At 47.4% G+C, this 27089-nt stretch overlaps 1 protein-coding gene across 1 annotated transcript in view; it reads right to left on the bottom strand.

Moving 5' to 3' along the window:
- Nucleotides 1-6122: 6122 nt before the first annotated feature.
- Nucleotides 6123-27089, bottom strand: part of KLHL4 (kelch like family member 4) — a 188600-nt gene continuing 167633 nt past the window's right edge. The window contains exons 7-11 of the mRNA XM_029067345.1: nucleotides 25377-25601; nucleotides 19798-19960; nucleotides 15941-16153; nucleotides 13166-13337; nucleotides 6123-7725 (exon numbers count right to left, since the gene is read on the bottom strand). Coding sequence (XP_028923178.1) covers nucleotides 7666-7725; nucleotides 13166-13337; nucleotides 15941-16153; nucleotides 19798-19960; nucleotides 25377-25601 — 833 coding nt within the window. The 3' untranslated portion in view covers nucleotides 6123-7665. The remainder of the gene's footprint in view (nucleotides 7726-13165; nucleotides 13338-15940; nucleotides 16154-19797; nucleotides 19961-25376; nucleotides 25602-27089) is intronic.

The raw sequence follows: 27089 nt of genomic DNA, 5'->3' as shown, positions 1-27089 counted from the left end.
AAAGTAAAGGAGACAGGAGACAGCATAGCCTGCTAGAAGGAACCTGGTACTGGAAATCAGGAGCCCTGGGTTCTAGTCCCAGGTCTGCCCCTGGCCCGCTGTGTGACTCTGGGCAAATCAGTTAACATCCACTTTTGTTGTTGAAATCTCCCAAGATCGTTAGAGGAGAAGAGAAGCAGGGAAGAAAGCTGAGAGAGACGTCGAGTCGCTCCGAAAAGCGAAGCTGGAGTCGTGGGAATGATAGATGACGGCGGCTCCTAGTTATAGTGGCAGGAAGAGAGAGGTGACGTGGACTTCTCCTTGTGGGCATCGAAGATGTCTGTTTATTGTTGTACTGTACTCGGCCAAGAGCTTAGTACAGTGCTCTGCACACAATAAGCGCTCAATAAGTACAATTGAATGCATGAAAAGACAATGAGGGATGCAGCACTGGGGGACAGGGAATAGACTGACGCCCTTTCCCATTGAGTCTGGGGGTGCTGGAGAAGGTGAAGGCAATCAGAAAATACCACTGGGTCATAGGGGAAAGATCCCACTTTATAAGGAAAAGAGAAAGAACTCCTTTCTGTACCCCGGAACTAAGATGAGAAGCGCTGTGTCACTCAGAACGGGAATCATTCGTGTTTCCCTGATTCTGTCTTTTGCTGTTTAAATTTCCCTTCCAGTTTTCCTTTCTGGATACTTTCTCTCGGCTAAATGGTCGGCCACTGGCTTTTAGCGTTCTGGCTCTCTTTCCTCCCCCAGTGAAAGACTGTAAGCCCGTTGTGAGCAGGGAATGTGTCTGTTAATTGTTATATTGTACTGTTCCAAGCACTCAGAACAGCGCATTGCCCACAGTAAGCACTCGATAAATATTATTGAATAAACTCCATTAAATTGGAGATTTGGGACTTGTCTGAAGGCTAGAAGGGTCAGGATGATTTGAATTTCAGTGGGCTTTTTCTTGTTCTTCCTTGGCCAGCCCCCCTTCTCTCCCTCTTCCCTTTCTCTCACCTTCCCCTCTCCCTTTACCGTATCCTCTTCCATCGTGTTTGGATTATATGACTTTAACAGACATTCCCTCTAGACTGTAAGCTCCTTTGGGCAGGGAACAGGTCTAATAATAATAATAGTGATGAAGGTATTTATCTAGCTCTTACTATATGCCAAGCACTGTTCTAAGCACTGGGTATCTACAAGGTAATCAGGTTGCCCACGTGAGGCTCTCAGCCTTAATCCTGATTTTACAGATGAGGTAACTGAGACACAGAGAAGTCAAGTGACTTGTCCAAAGTCACACAGCTGGTAGGTGGTAGAGCAGGGGTTTGAACCCATCACCTCTGACTGCTCAGCCGGTGCTCTTTCCACTAAGCCATGCTGCTTCTCAATCAACTCTACCAACTCTATTGGACTGTACTCTCCCAAATACTTAGTACAGTGCTCTGCACACAGTAAACGCTCAATAAATACGAATGATTGATAGTGAGCTGTAGCAGCCTAGGTGAGCTACCCATCCCCACCTCTCCTCTCCCTCTTTTTTCTCTCCTCTCTCCGTCCCTCTCCTTTTTCTCCTCTCTCCTTTCTCTTCCTCTTCCCTTCTTCATTTCCCACTCTTTCCTTCTCACCCCCGTGTTAGTATCGCCCTCCCAAATTTTCATACGTTGGCTTTTGGTGTCCTTTAGCTGCTGAATGACGACAACAAATAATTCTTGTTGCCCACCCTGAGCAGGGCATGCCGGATCAAGCAGGCAGCTCATCCCTGCCCTTGTGATTCTGAGGCAAAAGCCCCAAACTTCAGACTAAAGACTAAACAAAAACAAACAAAAAGAACCAGAAATCATTTGTCAGCAGCCTAAGCCTGGCTGTCAGATGGGAGTGACGAGGTCCTGGCTCAAAGCCAAGCTTTGCAAGAACAAGGGAAAACCTTTATATGAAAGCGATTCCGTTCTAGATCGTTTCATCCCAGACATCCAAATTCCACCAACAACGTCACGGAAGCGCTTCAGGGAGGCTGTTCTGCTATCTTGCTGGGAGCTTCGTGTTTCCCAGATAGACCCCTAAACCGCACAGAATTCCAACTCCCTTTCTCACACACAGGGAGTTTTCTCAGGCCCGTCACATCTCAGTCAGGCTCCTTTTCTGAGCACCACATGAGCAGGCAGTAGTATGTACAGATCACTGAAACGAACAGGTGAGAAAGTAAAATGGAGTTAGTAAACAAAAACCCTGCCCTCAAGGAGCTTACAGTCTGGTAGGGAAGACAGACACTAAAATAAATTACAAGTAGGGAGAGACAAAGAAATAATAATAATGTTGCTATTTGTTAAGCACTCACTACGTGCAGAGCACTGTTCTAAGCACTGGGGAAGATACAGGGTAATGAGGTGGTACCACGTGAGGCCCATTTTACAGATGAGGTAACTGAGGCACAAATAAGTTAAGTGACTTGCCCGCGGTCACCCAGCTGACAAGTGTCAGCTTCCAAGCCCAGGCTCTTTCCACTGAGCCACGCTATAAGAGATATGTATGCATCTAGATGATATGTGGGACTTGGAGAGGGTTAGTGTTCAAGGATGCGTGTTCTGAAAAGTCCTCAAAGAGAGAATTGAGGGTGAATTAGGGTGGGGAAATGAGCTTGGTCTAGTGGAAAGAGCCTGGAAGTGGGAGAACCTACCCTGTAATCCCAGCTCCGTCACTTGCCTGTCAAGTAAGACCTTGAGCGAGTCACATAAATTATCTGTGCCTCCATTTCCTCATATGTAAAACGAAGATTCAATATCTGTTCTACTGACAGACTATGTATGTGCCCCATTTGGGAGAGAGACTGTGTCTGGAGTGATTTTCTTCTATCTATCATGGGAATTATTACCACCATCAGTGCCATTATTATTATTATTATGTGTTTTTTAAAAAAAATTTCTTATGATATTTGTTAAGTGCTTAATAATAATGTTGGTATCTGTTAAGCGCTTACTATGGGCAAAGCACTGTTCTAAGCACTGGGGTAGATACAGGGTAATCACTTGTCCCACATGAGACTCACGGTTAATCCCCATTTTACTGATGAGGTAACTGAGGCCCAGAGAAGTGAAGTGACTGGCCCAAAGTCACACAGCTGACAAGCGGCAGAGCCGGGATTAGAACCCATGACCTCTGACTGCCAAGCCCGTGCTCCTTCCACTGAGCCACGCCGCTTCTCTGCTTCTTCCTGTGTGCCAGGCATTGTTCTAAGCTCTAAGGTAGAGACAAGCTAATCAGTTTGGACACAGTCCAAGCCCCACGTGGGGCTCACGGTCTTAATCTCCATTTAGAGATGAAGTAACCGAGTCATAGAGAAGTTAAGTGTCTTGCCCAAGGTCACCCGAAAGAAAAGCTGCAGAACTGGGGAGACGACGCAGGTCCTTCGGACTCCCAGGCCTGAGTTCTATCCGCTAGGCCAAGCCGTGTCTCCTATTGAAGGCATCCTGAGGCAGCTATAATGTCTCTGTTGCCGATTTGTCCATTCCAAGCGCTTAGTACAGTACCCTTCACATAGTAAGTGCTCAATAAATACTACTGAATGAATGAATAATGTCAGAAGGTCTTGGAAGTTGGGGAGAGCAGCGGTCTGCCAGATGCGAAGGGGGAGAGAGTTTTAGACAGCCAAGAGGGTGCGAACCCATTATTGGGTAGGGATTGTCGCTATCTACTGCCGTTTTGTACTTTCCAAGCACTTAATTCAGTGCTCTGCACACAGTAAGCGCTCAATAAATACGATCGAATGAATGAATGGATGTGAGCACAAGGTCAGTAGCAAAACAACCGGGAGAGATCCAGGAGGAGGTGGGCTTAGGAAGAATGAAGTGTGTGGATGGGGTCGTGGGAGAAGAATGAGGACACGTAGGTGCCACAGAGCTGATTGAGCTGTGTCGTGCTGCCAATCCGTCCCCTCCCAAGCACTTGGTATGGTGCTCTGCACCCAGTGAGCGCTCACTAAATAGGATCAACTGATAGTGCTGATATCTCTGCTTTCTAGATGAGGAAATTGAGGCTTGGAGAGGTGAAGAAGTTTGCCTGAGGTGATCCAGCAAGCCAAGGACAGTCAGTGGTATTGGTTGAGCGTTTTCTGTGTACTAAGTGCTCGGGAGGGTACAAGATAACAGAGGCATTCCCTGCCCACAGCAAGCTTACAGCCTAGATGGGAGAAGGAGTTTACAGTTTAGAGGGACAGGGCTAAGCCTAGGGACTCCCAGGTCCACGACTCTTTCCAACAGGCGGCACAGCCTCTCACCTCCCTAGAAAACCTATCCCTTCCCCCCTGCACCCTGAGAAGAGAAAAAGCTGTAGTTTACACCCCGGCTTACAACTACAGTCTGAATGGACTTTTGGACGTGTCAGTCAGAACTAACAGATGAAAGCAGGAAGAGGGGCTAGAATGGGGGTCGGGACTGTGAGAAATACATCCCAAGGTGAGGCAGAAAAACTCCCTCAACATCACATGTGGTAATGTTTTTCTTAAGTGCCGTTAGGACTGATCCACTGTTTCGAGGGTAATAACGATGTGTTTTTTTTCAAATCGATCGTATTTATTGAGCGCTTATTATGTGTAGAGCACCATACTTATAAGCAAATGCTCCTTCCGGGGTCCAATCTCACGGAAATATTTTTTTGTTCACCTCCAATATTGTTCACCTCCCTCCCTTGGGAGAGGACAGTATAGTAGATTTGGAAGACACGTCCCCTGTCCGCAAAGAGCTTACAGTCTAGAGGAGGAGCTTACCGCTTACTAGGTGTCCAGCACTGTAATAATAATAATGTCGGTATTTGTTAAGCGCTTACTATGTGCAAAGCACTGTTCTAAGCGCTGGGGGGATACAAGGTGATCAGGCTGTCCCTCATGGGACTCACAGTCTTCATCCCCCTTTTACAGATGAGGTAACTGAGGCCCAGATAAGTGAAGTGACTTGCCCAAAGTCACACAGCTGACAAGTGGTGGAGCCGGGATTCGAACCCTTGACCTCTGACTCCTAAGCCCGGGCTCTTTCCACTGAGCCACGCTGCTTCTCTATAATGGTGGTGTTTGGTAAGCACTGTACTGAGTGCTGGAGTATAATTTGAGTTGTATCATATCAGACACATGGGATTCTTGTGACACTTACAATCGAAGGGAAAGGAGGAGGAGGATCTTACCCCCATCTTTGTGATGAGGGAACTGAGGTCCGGATAGGTTGATTTGCCCAAGATCACACACATAGCAGAGCTGGGATTAGGGTCTCCCTCCCCGCCCAGTGATCCAACTTCACTGAGTAATTCTGTCATGCCCATCAGACAGCCTTTTGAAAAAGGAACAACTTTTTATGATTATTATTATTATTATTCTTTGATCAAGAGACAACCCACATTAAGGGAAAATGAACACCTACAATAGGATATCCAATTAAAAAGACACTTTTACATCATTTTAAAATCAGACAAGTGTCGTAGCAGAGGAAGTAAAATGTTTTTAATTCCACACACCTTATCATAAACATAATTTTCTTGTCAACTGCTTGGCGCTGTTCAAAGTCTTTAAGGTATTTCATTTATACATATCTCTGTAGATTTCTCACAAATTTCCCACCCACCGGTTCCCCACATGCTGTTCAAGTGGTGGATGGCAGTCCTGAAGACATGATATTCCGTTTCTAGATTATTTTACATCCTGTACTCATAAAGTTCCTCCTCTCTCCATCTCACCCGGAATAATTTCTTGACAGAGTGCAAGACGAAAAGAGCCCCAGCCAATGTCACGATCACATTTACTGAACATTTTGCAAACATTCCCAGCATCCTTTTGAGTACTCGTACGACACTGGAGGTGAACGAAAAAATACTTCTGGGTGATTGGGCCCCAGAAGGAGCATTGTTGATAAGTCTTGGGAGCATGGAGTACTGCAGAGGGCCCAGGGATCTTTGATAATAATGATAATCATGGCATTTGTTAAGCGCTTGCTTTGTGTCAAGCACTGTTCTAAGCACTGGGGTAGGTGCAAGCTAATCAGGTGAGAGACAGTCTCTGTCCCACGTGGGGCTCACAGTCTTAATCCCCATTTTACAGATGAGGTAACTGAGACACAGAGAAGTGAAGTGACTTGCTCAAGGTCGCACAGCAGAGAAGTGGCGCGCTGGGATAAGAACCCAGGTCCTTCTGATTCCCGGGTCCATGCTCTATCCATTAGACCATGCTGCTTCAACCTTGTGGAAAAGGGATTTTCACTGTCAATCCTCTGACTTCCAAAGGCAGGTTAGCATGGTGGCTGATGGTGATAGAAGCCATTCAGGTCTTCCCCAGGGTGAGTCTTCCTTCCACATTTCGGCCAGACCGCTGCCAGAGAATCAAGGAAAGCTCGTCCGACGAGGCCAGACCATTCTGGGTTTGGGGGAACGTGTCTGTGGAGAAAAGGCTCCTCCGAGGCGCATGGCATCGGAGCGCTAGACGGGACGGCACCGATTTTCTGTAACGCGAGGCTTCAAATGGCACGCAGTCCTCGGGTTCTCGAAGAACTGAGCGGACGAGAGTTTTTGGCAAAGATGTCGGCGGCTGTGGAGAGCAGTTGGCTCTCAAGCTAAAATCACAGTTTGTATCAATATGATAAATACTGTATTTCCTCTTGCATTCGTTGTGCTTAATGGCTGAATTTACATGAACATCTTCCCAGTGATGGGGATTCTTCATCCTGCTTAAGCTGAAGCTACGATATGCTCAGGGTGTCCGGCCAGAGGGATGAAAGAAAATAGTGCCTGTAATCAACTGTGAAACACCGTCATCAGCACAGTAATTGTTAAAGGTGGTCACCAGTTTCTTTAGATGGTCTCTGGTGGAGACCTTTCTTCCCTCAGTAGATATGAGGTTTAGAAATCCAAGACTGGGAAGATCAGAAGATCGGGAAACTGTCCTATGCAACGGAGACTTTAATGTAAAATGTATTGAAATTCCAGAACTCAACATGTTTTTCAGGATAAAACCACCCAAACTGTGAAAACAAAAGAAAAAAAAAAATTGGGGGCGGGGGGCAGGGAGGGCAGCTTGTTATGTCAAAATGTCAAAACCTCTTAATTGAAAAATGGTGGATTCAGAAATTACAGTGCTCCACATGTCACTGTGATTTCATAACAGGGTCATAATAGAAGAGGAGTAATTTCCTGAAATAATATGATATTCCCACATTTGGAAGCTAGTTCAGCTTCCACCCCACTGGTTTTCTTGGATGGACTGAAGCCCAGTTTAGTTCAGCTATTTTTTTATTTGTTCATTTAGAGGTCCTAATTAATTTCAGTTAAAACCATCACAAATTTGGGATGACTGACTGTGTGTTTCCGGGTGTATCTGCTGCCCACTCTTCCCGGCCCTTATTGCTTCTTACGAAAAACTCTTAAAACGTGTCCTCGGTGCCTGGTTGAAAACATTCGTATCTTCCTATGCCTTAACTGGTAAACCCTCGGTCCCACCTAAAGATTGTATGCAATGGAAATCTTCAAAATGCTTCTTTTAGAGAAGGCGGACAAATTCGGCTTTCTAGTTCACCCAAACGGGGGTTTCTATCCGAACATTTCTCTCAGCTGCTAAAAAGAACGACATCCACGCTCCATTTCCGGCCAGGCCTCCACCTCTCCCCTTTCTCTTCCACCGCTTCACGGAAAGGTCGGTCCGGGGTTTTTGTGCCTCGGTCACGGCAACTTGACCACGACGACACAAGCTCCAGCCCTTCCGATGTTGACAGGGACTTCCTGTTGGGGGAAAAGGTTGTATTGATTAAGGACATGGTAAACAGTGTGAGGTGATTGTTGGGAGGCTGTCTCTTCCACGTGGATCCACGAGGTCTGAAAGACCCCACTTTTTGTGGGGAGCGGATTTTGTTGTCAGTACCAGAGGCTTTCATTGGATGGGCAGCAGTGTGTTAACTAACACTCCAGGTCTCCTTGGGGGGGCCTTTTGTACCCTCAAGGTCTGTCTCACAAACCAGTAACCTTGGTCTCATCCTCAACTCATCTGGCTCTCTTAATCCTGGCTCAGTCATTTGTCCGTTGTGTGATCCTGGGCAAGTCATTTCCCTGCTCCGTGCTTCACTTCCCTCATCTGTAAAATGGGAATTTTGAATGTGAGCTCCACGTGGGACAGGGACTGGGTCCAACCCCATTTGCTTGTATCCACCCCGGCGCCTAGAACAATGCCTGGCAACATAGTAAGCACTTAACAGATGCCATAATTATCATTTCAACCCACGTATTCAGTCTGTCACCAGATCCTGTGGATTCTGTCTTCACAACATCCCTAAAAACCACCCTTCCTCCTGTATCCAAACTGCTACTATGCTGATCCAAGCACTAATCCGATCCCATATTTACTACTCTACCTGCCTCCTCACTGGCCACCCTATCTCAGGCAGTCCATTAACCAATCATATTTATTGAGCACTTACTGTTTTATTTATTTATTTATTTTTTTTTTTGGTATTTATTAAGCGCTTACTATGTGCAGAGCACTGTTCTAAGCGCTGGGGTAGATACAGGTAAATTAGGTTGTCCCACATGAGGCTCACAGTCTTAATCCCCATTTTACAGATGAGGTAACTGAGGCACAGAGAAGTTGAGTGACTTGCCCACAGTCACACAGCTGACAAGTGGCAGAGCTGGGATTCGAACCCATGACTTCTGACTCCCCATCCCGTGCTCTTTCCACTGAGCCACGCTGCTTCTCTCTGCACGCTGTGTTACTGAGCACTTGGGATGGTCTTTCTCTACTCCAGTCCTTATTTTAGTCTGCTCTCTGGATCATTTTCAGAGATTCAGTCCATATCTCCCCACTCCTCAAGAACTTCCAGTGGTTGTCCATCCACATCTCCGTCAAACTCCTTCCCATGGGCTTTAAAGCATTCAATCAGCCTTTCCCCTCCTACCGGTGCCTCGGTGACCTCCTCTGTAAAAGGGGGATGAAGACTGTGAGCCTCACGGGGGACAACCTGATTACCTCGTATCTACCCCCGCGCTTAGAACAGTGCCTGGCATATAGTAAGCGCTTAACAAATACCAACATTATTATCACCTTACCTCACAGATTCACCTATCACAACCCAAAATGCTTACTTAACTCCTCTAATGCCAACCTACTCATTGTTCCTTGAAGTTTTCTATCTCATTTACGATCCCTTGCCCACATTCATTTATTCATTCAATCGCATTTATTGAGCATTTAGTATCTGCAGAACAACGTACTAAGCACTTGGGAGAGTACAATTCAATAATAATCAGACACATTCTCTACCTAAAGCGAGCTTACAGTCTAGATGGATAATATTAACTGTAGCATTTGTTAAGCTCAGTGGAAAGTGAGCTGTTGTTAAGTTCAGAGAAGCAGCGTGGCTCAGTGGAAAGAGCACGGACTGAGGAGTCAGAGGTTGTGGGTTCTAATCCCGGCTCCACCACTTGTCAGCTGTATGACATGGGGCAAATCACTTAACTTCTCGGTGCCTCAGTTACCTAATCTGTAAAATGGAGATTCATTCATTCAATAGTATTTATTGAGCGCTTGCTATGTGCAGAGCACTGTACTAAGCGCTGGGAATGAACAAGTCGGCAACAGATAGAGACAGTCCCTGCCGTTTGACGGGCTCACGGTCTGATCGGGGGAGACGGACAGACGAGAACGATGGCGATAGAGTCGAGGGGAAGGACATCTCGTAAAAACCGATGGCGACTAAATAGAATCGAGGCGATGTGCATCTCATTAACAGAATAAATAGGGTAATGAAAATATATACAGTTGAGCGGACGAGTACGGTGCTGAGGGGATGGGAAGGGAGAGGGGGAGGAGCAGAGGGAAGTGGGGGGAAAAGAGGGTTAAGCTGCGGAGAAGTGAAGGGGGGTGGTAGAGGGAGTAGAGGGAGAAGAGGAGCTCGGTCTGGGAAGGCCTCTCGGAGGAGGTGAGTTTTAAGTAGGGTTTTGAAGAGGGGAAGAGAATCGGTTCGGCGGAGGCGAGGAGGGAGGGCGTTCCGGGACCGCGGGAGGACGCGGCCCGGGGGTCGACGGCGGGACGGGCCAGACCGAGGGACGGCGAGGAGGTGGGCGGCGGAGGAGCGGAGCGTGCGGGGCGGGCGGTGGAAAGAGAGAAGGGAGGAGAGGTAGGAAGGGGTGAGGTGACGTAGAGCCTCGAAGCCTAGATTGAGGAGTTTTTGTTTGGAGCGGAGGTCGATAGGCAACCACCGGAGGTGTTTAAGAAGGGGAGTGACAGGCCCGGATCGTTTCTGCGGAAAGATGAGCCGGGCGGCGGAGTGAAGAATAGACAGGAGCGGGGCGAGAGAGGAGGAAGGGAGATCGGAGAGCAGGCCGACACGGTAGTCTAGCCGGGATATAACGAGAGCCCGTAGCGGTAAGGTAGCCGTCTGGGTGGAGAGGAGAGGGCGGATCTCGGCGATATCATAGAGGTGAGACCGGCAGGTCTCGGTAACGGATAGGACGCGTGGGGTGAACGAGAGGGACGAGTCGAGGACGACACCGAGATGGCGGGCCCGAGAGACGGGAAGGACGGTCGCGCCGTCCACGGTGATAGGGAAGTCCGGGAGAGGACCGGGCTCGGGAGGGAAGATGAGGAGCTCGGTCTCGCTCATGTCGAGTTTTAGGTGGCGGGCCGACATCCAGGTGGAGACATCCCGGAGGCGGGAGGAAGGGAGGGGGAGAGGACAGGGGCAGATGAAGACTGTGAGCCCCACGTGGGACAATCTGATTACTCTGTCTCTACCGCAGCGCTTAGAACGGTACTCGGCACATAGTAAGTGCTTAACAAATACCAAAATTATTATTATTACTAAGCACTTACTATGTGCCAGGCACTGTTCTAAGCTCTGGTGTAGATACAAGCTGATCGGGTTGGCCACAGTCCAAGTCCCAGATGGGGCTCACAGTCTTAATCCCCATTTTGCAGATGAGGTAACTGAAGCACAGAGAAGCGAGGCGTGACTTGTCCGAGGTCACACCGCAGACAAGTGGCAGAGGCAGGATTAGAACTCGGGGCCTTCTGACTCCCAGGTCCATACTCTAGCCACTAGGTCACCCAGTTACACATGGCCCTAAACCTCCTCACAGAGTAAGGATACACCTACGATAGTTCTGGGGCACAGGCCCTAGTCGCCCCTGTGGGGAGAGAATCATCCTGTAAAGAGTCCTAGGTGGTAGCCCCGGACAGCACGATGGGACAAAATCCCCCCGGAGGAGTCCTTGAGCACATTGAGCACTGATTGTAGGAGATCCTGAGGGTAGGGAATCCTCGCAGGGCAGTTTTAGGGTGTTAATCTTCAGCACCCCAAATTCATTCCTTCATTCAATCATATTTATTAAGTGCTTACTGTGTGCAGAGCACTGTACTAAATGTGTGGGAAAGTACAATACAATGATAAGTAATAATGATAATGTTGGTATTTGTTAAGTGCTTACTAAGTGCAGAGCACTGTTCTAAGCGCTGGGGGAGATAGAGGGTAAGCAGGTTGTCCCACGTGAGGCTCACAGTTAATCCCCATTTTACAGATGAGGTCACTGAGGCACAGAGAGGTTCAGTGACTTGCCCACAGTCACGCAGCTGACAGGTGGCAGAGCCGGGCTTTGAACCCATCACCTCTGACTCCCAAACCCAGGCTCTTTCCACTGAGCCACGCTGCTTCTCCAAGATAAAGATAAATGCCTGCCCACCAAATCCCCCTGGGGAAACCTCAGACCCTACCTAATCAATCGATCAATTTATTGGTATTTATTGACTGCTTCCCAGGTGCCGAGCAGTCTATCAGTCGTTCAGTGTCATTTGATTGTTCTGCACAGAGTAAGCTCTCAGTACAGGCACTGATCAATCCAGGAGGATTAAGACTTTGAGCCAAAGACAGGGACTGTGTCCAACCCGATTTGCTGTGTCTACCCCAGCACTTAGCAGTGCCTGGCACGTAGTAAGTGCTTAATCAATACCGTTAAAGAAACAAAACCCAAAAAACTTCAGAATGCAGGGTAGTTCCTGTGTCAAGGACTGTGTTTCTGGAGCCATCAGGAACCTGAGACCTCTTTTCTTTACTAAACGCACCCCAGCTATGTTTAGCCTACTTTTAAAGCTGCTCGTTTTAGATAGTGAAATTCCAAATTTGCTCCTTTTGTAGCTTTATTCCGATTTTCTGGATCTCCCCTCTCCTAATTGTGAGGACTGGGTGGGGCAGGGGCCCGAGGTGAATTAGATCATGGGTCTCCCCACTGCTTGGTGACCTTGGCCCAACATTTGCACTTGATAAATACCGTAGTAACAATAATTCAAGGGGATGTATAGAGCGTGTACTCTGCATTGAGTCTTGCAGTAAGTTCTTGGAAGAGTTCAGTGCAGTAAGTAGACAGGATCCCTGCTCTCAAAGAGCAGGGGAGACAGAAAGAAACATATTCACAGATGGGGTAGTCAGTATATGGGGATAAAGACCGTGAGCCTCACGTGGGGCAACCTGATTACCCTGTATCTACCCCAGCGCTTAGAACAGTGCTCGGCACATAGTAAGCGCTTAACAAATACCCACATTATTATTATTGTTATACATGAGAAAGAGCGTGGCTAGTGGAAAGAGCACAGACGTAGGAGTCAGAGGACCTGGGTTCTAATCCCACTCAGCCACTTGTCTGCTGTGTGATCTTGAGTCATTTAACTTCTCTGTGCATCAGTTCCCTCATCTGCAAAATAAAGATTCCAAACCTATTTTCCCTCCTATTGAAACTGTGAGCCCCATATGGGACCTTCACCTATTCATTTATTCAACTGTATTTATTGAGCGCTGACTGTGTGCAAAGCCCTGCGCTCAGCACTTGGGAGAGGATCTGATTATCTTGCATCTACCCCTGAGTGTAGCGTAGGCCTGGGAGTCAGAGGATCTGGGTTCTAATCACAACTCCATCACAGGTCTGCTGTGTGACCTTGGGAAAAATCACGTAACTTTTCTGTGCCTCACTTACCTCATCTATAGAATGGGGATTGAGACCGTAAACCCCATTTGGGATACGGGTTGTTTCCGGTCCATTACGATTATTTTTGCACCTACCCCAGCATTTAGTACAGTGCCTGGCACCCAGTAAGCATTTAAAGTAATCGTCATTACTATTGTCGTTATGTTGATGATGCTGATGATATGCATATCAACAATGTCCGGGGTCTCATTACCTCTGTCCATTCATTATTCTGCGCATCGTACGACTCGACGGTGTTCAAATAGGACTGCCCATCGTATCCTCCGACTGCGTACAGCCTGTCTCCGAGCTGGCAGACGCCCACGGCATCGCGGGGGATTCTCAGCGGGGCCACGGTCGTCCAGGTGTCGGTTTTCGGGTCATACCTGGAAGCCACGGAAAAAAAGAAGGTGACCATAATTCAGACGATTGACTCTTCAATATTTAGGATCCTAAATACATCCTTCAAATGCCTCCCTTGCCGGGGCCTTAGTGTGACCAGGAGAGGGCAGGCCGAGACCATTGGAAGTCACGCCGTCCTCTCCAGGTGAGGTGACACCTTTCTCCTCCCAAATTTATCCATCCCTGGATCACCCAGTGATTAATAATAATCATCATCATTATCATTACCCATTCATTCATTTAAACGTATCTATTGAGCGCTTACTGTGTGCAGAGCACCGTACTAAGAAAGTACAATTCGGCAACAGAGATAATCCCTACCCAACAGCTCACAGTCTAGAAGGGGGAGCCAGACAACAAAACAAGTAGACAGGCATCAATATAAATATATAGAATTATAGATACATATGCCCCATTAACAAAATAAATAGAATAATAAATATGTACGTATATATATATAAACCCAAGTGCTGTGGAGAAGAGGGATGGAATCGGGGCGATGGGGAGGGGAGGAATTATGGCATTTGTTAAGTGTTTACTAGGCACCAAACACTGTTCTAAGTACCGGGGGAGATGCGAGGTAATGAGGTTGTCCCACGTGGGGCTCACAGTCTAAATCCCCGTTTTACCGATTAGGTAACCGAGGCACAGAGAAGATAAGTGGCTTACACAGTGGTTACCGAGGAGTGCCGGGGAGGAAGAATTTGTACACTTGTTGTTGTTTTTTCATTTATTTGTTTGTTTTGTTCTGTTTCTTAGTAATCTGAATATATACATGAAAGAGATTTTAAAGACCTCTCCGGTGGTAACCACACTGACATTCTAAGTCGACGTACATAGTAAGGTAAGGCAGGTGTCCCCGAAAGAAAGGCTACTTTCGGTTGCTCTGATTCCTTTCATTCATTCATGCAAGCAATTCAAGTGTGCAGAGCACTGTACTAAGCGCTTGGGAAAGTACAACACAACAACAAACAGTGACATTCCCTGCCCACAGTGAGCTCACAGTCTAGAAAGGGGGGAGACAGACATCATTACAAATAAAGAGACATCAATATGAATAAAAAAAAATTACAGATATAGTGCTTAAGTGCTGTGGGGTGGGGAGAGAGGGGGAAGAACAAAGGGAGTAAGTCAGGGTGCCGCAGAAGGGAGTGGGAGATGAGAAAAAGTGGGGCTTAGTCTGGGAAGGCCTCTTGGAGGAGAGGGGCCTTCAGTAAGGTTTTGAAGGAGGGGAGAGTGTCTGGCCGACTGCTTCAATTGGTACTTTTAATAAAGATGATAATAATAATGATTATTATTATTATGGTATTTGTTAAGCACTTACTGTGTACCAAGCACTGTTCTAAGTGCTGGGGTAGATACAAGGTAATCAGGTTGTCCCACTTGTGGCTCAAAGTCTTCATCCCCATTTTACAGGTGAGGTAACTGAGGCACAGAGAAGTTCAGTGGCTAGCTCACAGTCACACAGCAGATATGTGGAGGGGCTGGGATAAGAACCCACACCCTCTGACTCCCAAGCTGGTGCTCTTTCCACTAAGTCACTCTGCTTCTCTTTTGAACTCATCCCATTCTGCTTGCTATGTTAATTAAGCACTTCTCCCTCTTTGCCTATAAATTACTTGATGTCCCACTCCCCTGTGAGGAGCTCAAAGTGCTCCTGGTAGTTTGGTGGTCTGGTCAACAAAATAATCGGGAGACTCATCATCCAATCTTCATTTTGATGGTTCCTTTTTATGGTATTTATTAAGTTCTTGCTGTGTGCCAGGCACTCTACTAAACGCTGGGGTAGACACAGTTAATCAGATTGAAAACTGTCCCTGTCCCACGTGAGGTTTACAGTTTCAATCCTCCTTCTACAGATGAGGTAACTGAGGCACAATAAAGTTAAGTGATTTTCCCAAGATCACACAGCAGACAGCGTGATAGAGCTGTGATTAGAACCCAAATTCTCCGACTCCCAGGCCTGCGTTCTTTCCACCAGGCCATGCCACACCTGTGGTTCTGACACTTCCCCGCTGTGTGACCTTAGGCGAGTCACTTAACCTTTCTGGAACTCAGTTTCCTCCTCTGTCAAATGGGGAGAGAATACCTGTTCTCCCTTCACTCTGAAACCGTGAGCCCCAAGTAGGAGAGGGATTGGATCTAATCTGGTAAACTAGTGTCTGACCCCAGTGCTCATCCCATAAGGAGCTCAGCACATCATGCTTAGCACAAAATGAGCAGTAAATCCAGACCACCGTCAATATCGTTAGGATCCCAGTTGAACTGAGCACCGTCCAGGCTGTCTGGGAAGACCCCCTACTTGTATGTCCACCGGCAGCATTTCGAAGGAGAGATCGGGGGACCGGAGTCACCCACTGCAAAGACGGTCGGCGGTCCAGCGTCCATAAGATTCTGCGCTCGTTCATTCATTCTTTCATTCAGTCGTATTTCTCGAGTGCTTCCCGTGTGCACAGCACTGAACTAAGTGCTTGGGTGAGTCTGATACGGTAAACAGACACATTCCCGCTCAATCGCCACTTCCCCAACGCTCCCAAGTGGGCATCAAAGGGACCCCCAAGCCAATCGAGGGGAAGCGGGTCCTCACCTCTCCACGCAGTCCGACAGCCGGGAGCAGTGGTTGGACGCTGGGGCGTCGTGTCCCCCCACGGCGTATAAAAATCCATTGTAGGTGGCCACTCCCACCCCTCCTCGCCGCTTGGACATGGCGGCACACGTGCTCCACTTGTTGGTGTGAGGGTCGAAGCATTCCATCGACTTCAGGCAGGAGCTTCCGTCGCGCCCGCCGACGGCGTACAACCTGTGGGGACAGAGGCCCGTCAGCCTCCGGACCGCAACCGCCACGTGGAGGAGGAGGAGGAGGGAGAGGAGGAGAAGGGAGAAGGAGGAGGGGAAAGGAAGGGGAGGAGGAGAGGAAAGCAGGAGGAAGAGGAGGGAGGCGGCATTGTAGTCTGTTCCAACATCCTTATAATAATAATAATAATGATGGCATTTGTCAAGTGCTTACTATGTGCAAAGCACTGTTCTAAGCACTGGGGAGGATACAAGGTGATCAAGTTGGGGCTGGCAGCCTTAATCCCAATTTTACAGACGAGGTAACTGAGGCACGGGGAAGTTGGTGACTTGCCCACAGTCACACAGCTGACAAGCGGCGGAGCAGGGATTTGAACCCATGACCTCTGACTCCCAAGCCCGGGCTTTTTCCACTTAGCCACGCAGCTTCGATAAGCTCCACCTCCTTGTGGGAAGGAAATGCGTCTACCAGCTCTGCTATATTATACTCTCCCAAGCACTTAGTACATTGCTCTCAACCGTATATATCTTCATCACCCTATTTATTTTGTTTAATGAGATGTACATCACCCTGATTCTATTTATGTGCCATTGTTTTTATGAGATGTTCTTCCCCTCGACTCTATTTATTGCCATCGTTCTCGTCGTCTCCCCCGATTAGACCGTAAGCCCGTCGAACGGCAGGGACTGTCTCTATCTGTTGCCGACTTGTCCATTCCAAGCGCTTAGTCCATGCTCTGCACATAGTAAGCGCTCAAAAAATACTATTGAATGAATGAATGAATGAATGAATGAATGCTCTGCACCCAGAAACACTCGATGAGTAAGATAGATCGACTGACTGATTGATTAAACACGCCCTGATCCTAAGGTGACAGGCAGGGCGGTCGTCACTAATCTTTTCCAGGAGATTTGGACTGAATAGCAACATTGCATCTGTGAAATATCATTTTCAATAGCACTGTGCCGAGGCAACTTGGAACAATTTCTTTTTTTTAATCTCAGATTTTGTTTAGAGAACATCAGGCAGACCCTGAAATATACAATCTTTCATCAAGGACTCTTTCTGTGAATTGATTCCACAGTAACGATTGGCAAAATGCAAAGCCACCAACAGCCAACAAGATGCAAAATCAGTTCCAATGATGATCCCAGAATGGTCCTTAACGGAAGGGTGACTATTTTATCACGCGAAGCAGCGTGGCTCAGTGGAAAGAGCCCGGGCTTGGCAGTCAGAGGTCAAGGCTTCGAATCCCTGTTCTGCCACTTGTCAGCTGTGTGAATGGGGACAAGTCACTTCACTTCTCTGTGCCTCAGTTACCTCATCTGTAAAATGGGGATGAAGACCGTGAACCTCACGAGGGGCAACCCGATGACGCTGTATCTCCCCCAGCACTTAGAACGGTGCTCGGCACATAGGAAGCGCTTAACAAATACCAACATTATTATTATTCTCTGTGCCCCAGTTACCTCATCTGTAAAATGGGGATGAAGACTGTGAGCCTCACGAGGGACAACCTGATGACGCGGTACCTCGCCCAGCGCTTAGAACGCTACTCGGCACATAGTGAGCGCTTACCAAATACCAACATTATTATTATTATTGTTATTAAATAGCTATAATTTATTTTGCACTAGACTGGGAGATCCTCCCGCTAGATTGTAAGCTTCTTCATGGGAAGAATTCTGTTTAACGACACTACTGTATTGCAATCTCCCAAACGTTTAGTGCGTTGCTCTGCCCAAAGTGGTCCGTAGATAACCTTGAGTGATTGCTACCAAAGTCAGCCGACCTATTGGTCCCTCTCACCCTAGGATGGGATGGAGTCACAGTGATAGCACATTTCCTGCTTGATACTGTGGAAGATGGTACAAACTTAAACTTGCAGCCAATTTGCCCTTGGACTTGTTGCTTTTCAAACTCGATATGCGTTATTGGAAGAATGAGGTATTGAGAGGAAAAGGGTGGTGTTATAGAAAAATATCAGGCTTTTTACGGTATCTGTTAAGGCTTACTCTGTACCTGGCACTGTACTAAGCACTGGGGTAGATGCAGATTAATCAGGCTGGACACAGTCTTGATTCCCGTTTTACAGATGAGGTAACTGAGGCACAGAGAATTGAGTGACTTGCCCAAGGTCACACAGCAGACAGGTGGCTGAGCTGGGATTAACACCCAGGTCCTTGTGTCTCCCAGGCCTGTGCTCTATCCACTGGGTTTCCTTCCCTCAGTGAATTTAAAATCATGTCCAATACCGAGGGGGAAGAAAATCTATACAGCATGTTTGTCTTTGGCGAGTGATGGCTTGGAGCTAGTAACTGCTCCGGGAAAATCGCAAGGTGAAAAGCCATGGAAACCACCAATATATGGCAGAAAATACCATATACTGAATTTCATTGCACAGGATGACTGTACTGGACGTTTTCTAAACCCAGTGAATAATTTTCTTTTTTCCAAAATGTTTTGAGCTGATTTAACCTCTCAGTTTTCTTCATCAACGATTATATTTGAAAGTTACATTTGTTACTACACAAGGAAAATTAAAACTATCCTGGGCAACAATTCAGAACTCTCAACCTTGCGCAGCTCAAGAAAATTAATTGGATTTATTGAGTGCGTACTGCCTCAATCAACTGGATGTATTGAGTGCACGATTTGTGCAGAGCCCTGTACTAAGCACCTGGGAGAATAATAATAATAATAAGAATAAGAATGTTGGTATTTGTTAAGTGCTTAATAATAATGATGTTGGAATTTGTTAAGCACGTACTATGTGCAGAGCACTGTTCTAAGTGTCGGGGTAGATACAGGGGAATGAGGTTGTCCCACGTGAGGCTCACAGTCTTCATCCCCATTTTACAGATGAGAGAACTGAGGCACAGAGAAGTGAAGTGACTTGCCCACAGTCACATAGCTGACAAGGGGCTTACTATGTACAGAGCACTGTTCTAAGCGCTGGGGTAGATAAAGGGTAATCAGGTTGTCCCACATGGGGCTCACAGTCCTCATCCCCATTTTACGGATGAGGTGACTGAGGCATAAAGTGCTCAATAAATACTATTGAAAAGGGAGCGGAAGAAAAGGAAAAGAGGGCTTAGTCAGGGAAGGTCTCTTGGAAGAGATGTTCCTTCATTAAGGCTTTGCAGAGGGGGAGAGTAATTGTCTCTTGGATATGAAAAGGGAGGGCATTCATTCATTCAATAGTATTTATTGAGCACTTACTAGGTGCAGAGCACTGTACTGAGCGCTTGGAATGGACAAATCGGTAACAGATAGAGACAGTCACTGCCCTTTGACGGGCTTACAGACTAGTCGAGGGAGACGGGACGACTACACTGCTGAGGGGATGGGACGGGAGAGGGGGAGGAGCATTTCAGGCCGGAGGCAGGAGTTTACTCAGTTTGGCCACTCTGTGGGTTTTCCATATGTGTTTTGCCCAGATTTCCATTCAAGAATCAGGGAGTCTAACAACGCGATCCATTTGGGGCTCCGGGCATTACATTGCGGAAGAACTCACTCATGAGCGTACACCGGGTGTTGGAACTAGGAAATGCTATTGGAGTGAGCTTTTCTCGATGCGGGATTTCACAAGAGCGTACGTCCCATGTCCCGGGAGGGCCGGGTGGACTTTGGTCCCCCATTTGGCTTACTTGCTGTTCAAAGCCGCGACACCCACTGTGCTTCTGGGAGTTGACATGCTGGCCACGTAATTCCACTGTCGGGCCTGGGGGTCCCACCGCTCGACGGTGTTGAGGTAACTCCATCCGTCATGGCCGCCAACGGCGTACATGGGTCCTTCAAGCATGGCTACTCCTAGTTGGCGATGACCGTATCCACCGAACCGGAAAGAGATATACTGTTAGGCATGAACGCCGTATCATTCTTGAAGCAAACAGTTCTTTTGAATAACAGATGGATTTATTGTTCTCATTTATCAAACTACAGGGAGGAAATGGGCTCACAGAGTAAAAAGCTTATAGGCCCGGCCAAAGACTCAAGGGCGAATTCTGAGTTGGCCAAAATGTGGCACAGAAGACTCAGAGGAGGCAGGTGGTCGAATCCTTAGAGATGGTTAAAACTGGGAGGCGGGGTTTGGTAAAAGGGTGGGGGGGCTAGTGGAAAGGGCACAAGCCCGTTAGCCAGAGGACCTGGGTTCGATCATTTAGTCATTCGATTTATTGGGTACTTACTGTGTGCAGAGCACTGTACTAAACACTTGGGATAGTACAACGTGATAAACAGAAACATCCCCTGCCCACAACGAGCTTACAGTGTAGAGGGTGCTATTCCTAACTCTAATGCTGGCCTGCTGTGTGACTTCAGGCAAGTCACCTAACTTCTCTGGGCCTTAGTTTCCTCCTCTTTAAAATGGGTTAACTTGTAAAATGGGTCCAAGGTGTAACCTGTCCTCCCTCTACTTAGAATGATGATGAGGAGGAGGAGGATGGTATTGGTTAAGCGCTTACTATGTGCCAAGCACTGTTCTAAGCGCTGGGGTAGTGAGAAGCAGCGTGGCTCGGTGGAAAGAGGCCAGGCTTGGGAGTCAGAGGACATGGGTTCTAATCTCGGCTCCGCTGCTTGTCAGTTCTGTGACCTTGGGCAAGTCACTTAACTTCTCTGTGCCTCAATTACCTCATTTGTAAAAAAATAAAAATAAAGGGGATGAAGACTGTGAGCCCTATGTGGGACAACCTGATTACCTCGTATCTACCACGGCGCTTAAAACAGTGCTTGGCACGTAGTAAGCACCTAACAAATACCAACATTATTATTATTATTATTATTATTAATCAGGTTGTCCCACGTGGGGCTCACAGTCTAAATCCCACTTTGCAGATGAAGTAACTGAGGCTCAGAGAAGGTAAGTGACTTGCCCATAGTCACACAGCCGATAAGTGGCAGAACTTGGATTAGAACCTCGCGACCTCTGATTCCCAAGCTTGTGCTCTTTCCACTAAGCCATGCTGCTCCCACAATGTAATAATAATAATGATAACAGTAATAAATACTAATTGCGATATTTGTTAAGTTCTTACTACGTGTCAGGCAGCGTACTAAGTGCTGGGGTGGATTCAAGCAAATTGGATTGGACACCGTCCCTGTCCCTTATGGGGCTCACAGTCGTAATCTCCAATTTGAAGATGAGGTAACTGAAGCACAGAGATGTGCAGTGACTTGCCCAAGGTCACCCAGCAGACAACTAGTGGAACAGGGACTAGAACCCAGGTCCTTCTGACTTCCAGGCCTGTGGTCTGTCCCCTAGGCCACACTACTTGGAACAGGGACTCTGTCTGACATGATTAACCTGTATCCACTCCCTCCAATGCTTAGCACAGTCCTTGACACATAGTAAATGATTATCAAATACCAGTTTATTTATTTGTTTTGTTTTGTTGTTGATGTTGTTGTTGTTGTTGTTGTTATGGCTTGGGGGGGGGGGGGCAGTCCGGTTTGGAAGGATGGGATTAAAGCCATCTGATGGCTTTTCCGGGCCTAACATTCCTAAACAGACGCAGGATCCCAGCATTCTGGGATTGGCGATTCTTCCTGTTTTAATTCTCACAGGGTTCTCCAGTTCCTTATTATTATTATTATTATTATTATTATTTTTATTATTATATTTGTTAAGCACTTACTACGTGCTGAGCACTGTTCTAAGCGCTGGGGTAGATACAGGATAATCAGACTGTCCCACGTGAAGCTCACATTTTTTCATCCCCATTTTTACAGATGAGGTAAGTGAGGCACAGAGAAGTTAAATGACTTGCCCAAGATCATACAGCAGATAAGTGGCAGAGACGGGCTTAGAACTCGCGACCTCTGACTCCCAAGCCCGGGGTCTTTCCGCTAAGCCACGCTGCTTCTCTTCCAGATCACCAGTTTGTCGGGCTGGATCATAACCCCCGGGCTCTAGGTCCAGCTACGTCCCGATCCCGAGAATGGATTCCTCCCTGGCTCTTTTCTCTGTATTGTGAATCTGTCCATTTGTCCTTATGATTTCCCGTCTTCTGCCTCTTAGCTAGAGTCTGCTGACGAATCCTCAACCACTATCACCTCCCTCGAGGATAGGATAAAGAAAATTTCCTTGCTGCCCCAGTTCCCCTTAGAATATTCACCGTGGCTGTGTCTGTCACTCCACCGTGTCGGAAATCTGGTAGAGGCAGACAGTTTATCTGGGAGACTAGGTGAAAAAAAGCTTTCTTCAGCTGAATCATTTTTTGAGTTTTTTCATTATATATATTTTTTTAAATTTCCCCAGTTCTTGCAGTGTTTTTCCTGAACAGATTTAGTCTCTGATTCTGCCGTTGTAATGTGATTGACTAACTTGACGTTTGTCTGCAATTCCCCTCCGAGGGATTTCTGTTTCTCGCCACCTGTCTTTCTTCCCTGTTCTGCTTCTCTCTCATTCATTCCACACTCTTTTGTGTGTCTGTTCTCAGCTCCCTCCCTCATCTGTCATTTCCCAAATCTTCCTATTTCTGTTTTCCTCTCAGTTCCCCCGACTTCCTAACGCCTCCTCCTTCTCTCTTCCTACCCACAGTCCCTCTTCATTGTTCCTCACCTAGTCTCTTCTCTCTGTTGTTGTCTTGCCATTCTCCCCTCTCTTTATCCTTTTACCTTTCTCATTCATTCAATCCTATTTATGGAGCGCTTACTGTGTGCAGAGCACTATAGCGAGTGCTTGGAAAGTTCAATCCAGCAACAAATAGAGACAATCCCGGCGCACAATGGACTCACGGTCTAGAAGGATAACAGTGATGGTATTTGGTAAGCGCTTACTAGGTGCCAAGCGCTGTTCTAAGCGCTGGGGTAGATCCAAGCTAATCAGGTTGTCCCACGTGGGGCTTACAGTCTTCATCCCCATTTTACAGATGAGGTCACTGAGGCTCAGAGAAGTGAAGTGACTTGCCCAAAGTCACACAGCTGATAAAAGGTCATGGGTTCGAATCCCGCAGCTGCCACTTGTCAGTTGTGTGACTGTGGGCAAGTCGCTTCTCTGGGCCTCAGTGACCTCATCTGTCAAATGGGGATGAAGACTGTGAGCCTCACATGGGACACCCTGTATCTCCCCCAGCGCTTAGAACAGTGCTCTGCACAGAGTAAGCGCTTAACAAATACCAACATTATTATTATTATAAGTGGCAGAGCCGGGATTAGGACCCATGACCTCTGACTCCCAAGCCCGGGCTCTTTCCACCAAACCACGCTTTGCCCTGACTTGCTCCCTTTAATCATTCCCGTGCCCGACAGCCTCCAGCCCTCCGGCATTTATGTACATATCTGTGAATTTATTTATTCATGTTAACGTCTATCTCCCTCTCTAGACTGTAAGCTCGTTTGGGCCAGGAATGGGTCTGCTTACTGTTACGTTGTACTCTCCCAAGCTCTTAGTACAGTGCTCTGCACACAGTAAGCGCTCAATACGTATGACTGACTGTCTGTATCCCCCTCTCCACTGCAAGACAGCTGAGGGTAGGGAAGGTGGCGAGCGACTCTGTTCTATTGTGTTCTCCCAAGCCCTCAGGACAGTGGTCTGCCCACAGTAAGTTCTCCGTAAATATGGTTGACTGGTTGATCAACTGATTGATTGGTGGCGGAGAGAGTGAGGGAGTGGTTTCCTCTACTGCCTCTAACTTAAGCGCTTCAGTGAGAAGCAGCGCGGCTCAGTGGAAAGAGCACGGGCTTAGGAGTCAGAGGTCACGGGTTCTAATCCCGGCTCCGCCACCTGTCAGCTGTGTGACTTTGGGCAAGTCACCTCACTTCTCAATGCCTCAGTTACCTCATCTGTAAAATGGGGGTGAAGACTGCGAGCCTCACGTGGGACAACCTGATTGCCTCTGTATCTACCCCAGCGCTTAGAACGGTGCTCTGCACATAGTAAGCGCTTAACAAATACCAATATGAAGTGGTCATTTCAGGCCCCCGTCCCAGGACTTGCACTGGCTGATCGGTTGGGCGTCAGGGGGGAGTGGGAAATTGCCACAGGGGAAGGAAGAAGACTAGGTTCTGCCATCCGAGTTTCTAAAATAATAATGTTGGTATTTGTTAAGCGCTTACTATGTGCAGAGCACTGTTCTAAGCGCTGGGGTAGTCACGGGGGAATCAGGTTGTCCCACGTGAGGCTCACAGTCTTAATCCCCATTTTACAGATGAGGGAACTGAGACACAGAGAAGTGAAGTGACTTGCCCACAGTCACACAGCTGACAAGTGGCAGAGCTGGGATTCGAACTCATGATCTCTGACTCCAAAGCCCATGCTCTTTCCACTGAGCCACGCTGCTTCTCTAAAATCCCGTTCGCTACTTACCTCCCTTCGCTGCTCATCTTAGAGGAGCTCTGAGCTGCACTAGTAATAACATTTATTGAGCACCCACCGGGGTCATGGCATTATTCCAAATGCTGGGGAAGTACAAAACAAAGAAGTGACCTGTTTCTTGCCCACAAGGAGCCTCTGTTCTAATGAGGATAGCAGTCAAAAAAAAAAAAAACATTCCGAGTTATCAAAATGAATAATCGAGTGTGCAACTGAAAAAATATAATAATGATAATAATAATTGTGGTATTTTTTAATTGCTCACTGAGAGGTAAGCACTGTACTGTCTCTCATGGGGCTCAGAGGTTGCCGATGGGTTTATCCACCTTGGGTGAGGGGGAGTTAATCAGAGAAGGCTTGTTGAAAGACGCAGAATTTCAGGAAGGCTTTGAAAGTGGGAAGAACTAGGCTCGGTGGGATTGTGAGGAGTTCCAGGTTGGGGCAACGGTGTGAGCAAGAGCAGGGAGGCTGAAAAAGTTGTAAACATGTTATGCCGTGTCTCAATCAAACAATCAGTAATGTCTATTGAGCACCTATTCCACACAGAGCACTGTCCTACGCACTTGGGAGACTACATTAGAATTAATAGAACACATGACCCCTGCCCGTGAGGAATTTGCAATGGAGCAGTGGCGACAGACACTTAAAAAATAGGAGGAAGCAATAAGGATGAGGTGCCATGGGAGAGAGGGAATAACCGAATGTTTTTCGGCACTGAAGCGCTTCCGTGGCAATTCCGGGGGGGGGGGGGGGGGAATAGAGCGAAGGGACGAGAGATTCATCACGGGAGGCTTCCTGGAGGAGGTGGTCTTTCAGAAGAGACTTGAAAATGGGGAGAACAGTGTCTTCCTGATGGGAAGTAGGAGGGAGTGGCTACATAAAATTTCCAGGGCAAATGGAGGATGCTAGCCTTACCCAAGCCATGCCGGTGGGTGGACATGGGAGGCATGACCGACCAGACTTTGGTTCCGGGGCTGAAACATTCCACGGTGTTGGAGGTCTTCAGGCCGTCTCTGCCTCCCACGATGTACAGCTTGTTGTCGATGACGGCCACGCCGAACTGCAGCCGCCGCCCGCTCAGAGCCCCCACCTGGAGCCAGCTGTTCGTCCTCAGGTCGTATTTCTCTAGCGTGGTGGTGCCTGTTAATGAATTGTCCATTCCGAGCGCTTAGTACAGTGCTCTGCACATAGTAAGCGCTCAATAAATACTACTGAACGAATGAATGACTGTTAACAGGGCAGTGATCATCACAACAATAGTAATCGTAACTGTTGTTTTTACAAAGCACTTACTATGTGCCAAACACTGTACTATGCATTGGAGTAGATACAAGGTAATCGAGTTGGTTACCCACAAGGCTCACAGTCTTAATGCCCATTTTACAGATGAGGTAACTGAAACACAGAGAGGTGAAGTGACTTGCCTCAGGTGACACAGCAGACAATGGATGGAGCTGGGATTAGAACCCAGGTCTTTCTCGCTTCAAGGCCCATCTGCTTGGAACCGTTCCCTGCATCCCAAACTTCACTCTCACTTGTCGGGCCAACACCCCCTGCCCTTCCGCACCAGGTCCACAGTCAGTCAGTCATATTCATTGAGCACTTACTGTGTGCAGAGCGCTGCATTGAGCGCTCAGGAGAGTATGGTACACTACGGTCGGTACAGTTTAGGGGGGAAGATAGACATTAAAATAAAATTCCATTCTTCTAGTCTGAAAAGTCGTCGTGGGCAGGGAAGGTGTCCGCTGACTCTTTTGTACTCTTCCAAGTGCTTAGTACAGTGATCTCTAATAATAATAACAATAATGTTGGTATTTGTTAAGCGCTTACTATGTGCAGAGAGCAGTTCTAAGCTCTGGGGTAGATACAGGGTCACATGAGGCTCACAGTTAATCCCCATTTTACAGATGAGGTAACTGAGGCACAGAGAAGTGAAGCGACTGGCCCACGGTCACACAGCTGACAAGTGGCAGAGCCGGGAGTCGAACCCACGACCACTCATTCCCAAACCCGGACTCTTTCCATTGAGCCACGCTGCTTCTCTACATAGCAAGTGCCCAATAAATATCCTTGATTGATTGATTGATTGATTGATTGATACTGACTGTTTGGGAGAGTACCAGATAAGTAGTAGATAACAATAATTATTATGGTATTTGTTAAGCACTTAGTATTTGCCAGGCACTGTTTTAAGTGCTGGGGTAGAGACAAGCAAATCAGGTTGGACACAGTCCCTGGGCCATGTGGGGCTCACAGTTTCAATCCCCATTTTCCAGATGAGGTAACTGAGGCACAGAGAAGTGAAGTGACTTGCCCACAGTCACACAGCTGACAAGTGGCAGAGCCGGGACTCGAACCCATGACCTCTGACTCCCAAGCCCGGGCTCTTTCCATTGAGCCACGCTGCTTCTCTACATAGCAAGTGCCCAATAAATATCCTTGATTGATTGATTGGTTGATACTGAGTGTTTGGGAGAGTACCAGAGAAGTAGTAGATGATAATAATAATAATAAAAGTAATAAGTATGGTATTTGTTAAGCACTTGGTATTTGCCAGGCACTGTATTAAGTGCTGGGGTAGAGACAAGCAGATCAGGTTGGACACAGTCCCTGGGCCATGTGGGGCTC

This window comes from Ornithorhynchus anatinus, chromosome 6 (assembly GCF_004115215.2).
Source record: "Ornithorhynchus anatinus isolate Pmale09 chromosome 6, mOrnAna1.pri.v4, whole genome shotgun sequence".
Classification (NCBI taxonomy): domain Eukaryota; kingdom Metazoa; phylum Chordata; class Mammalia; order Monotremata; family Ornithorhynchidae; genus Ornithorhynchus; species Ornithorhynchus anatinus.
The sequence above is the reverse complement of the archived record's forward strand: the minus strand, read 5'-3'. Positions and strand labels throughout refer to the sequence as shown.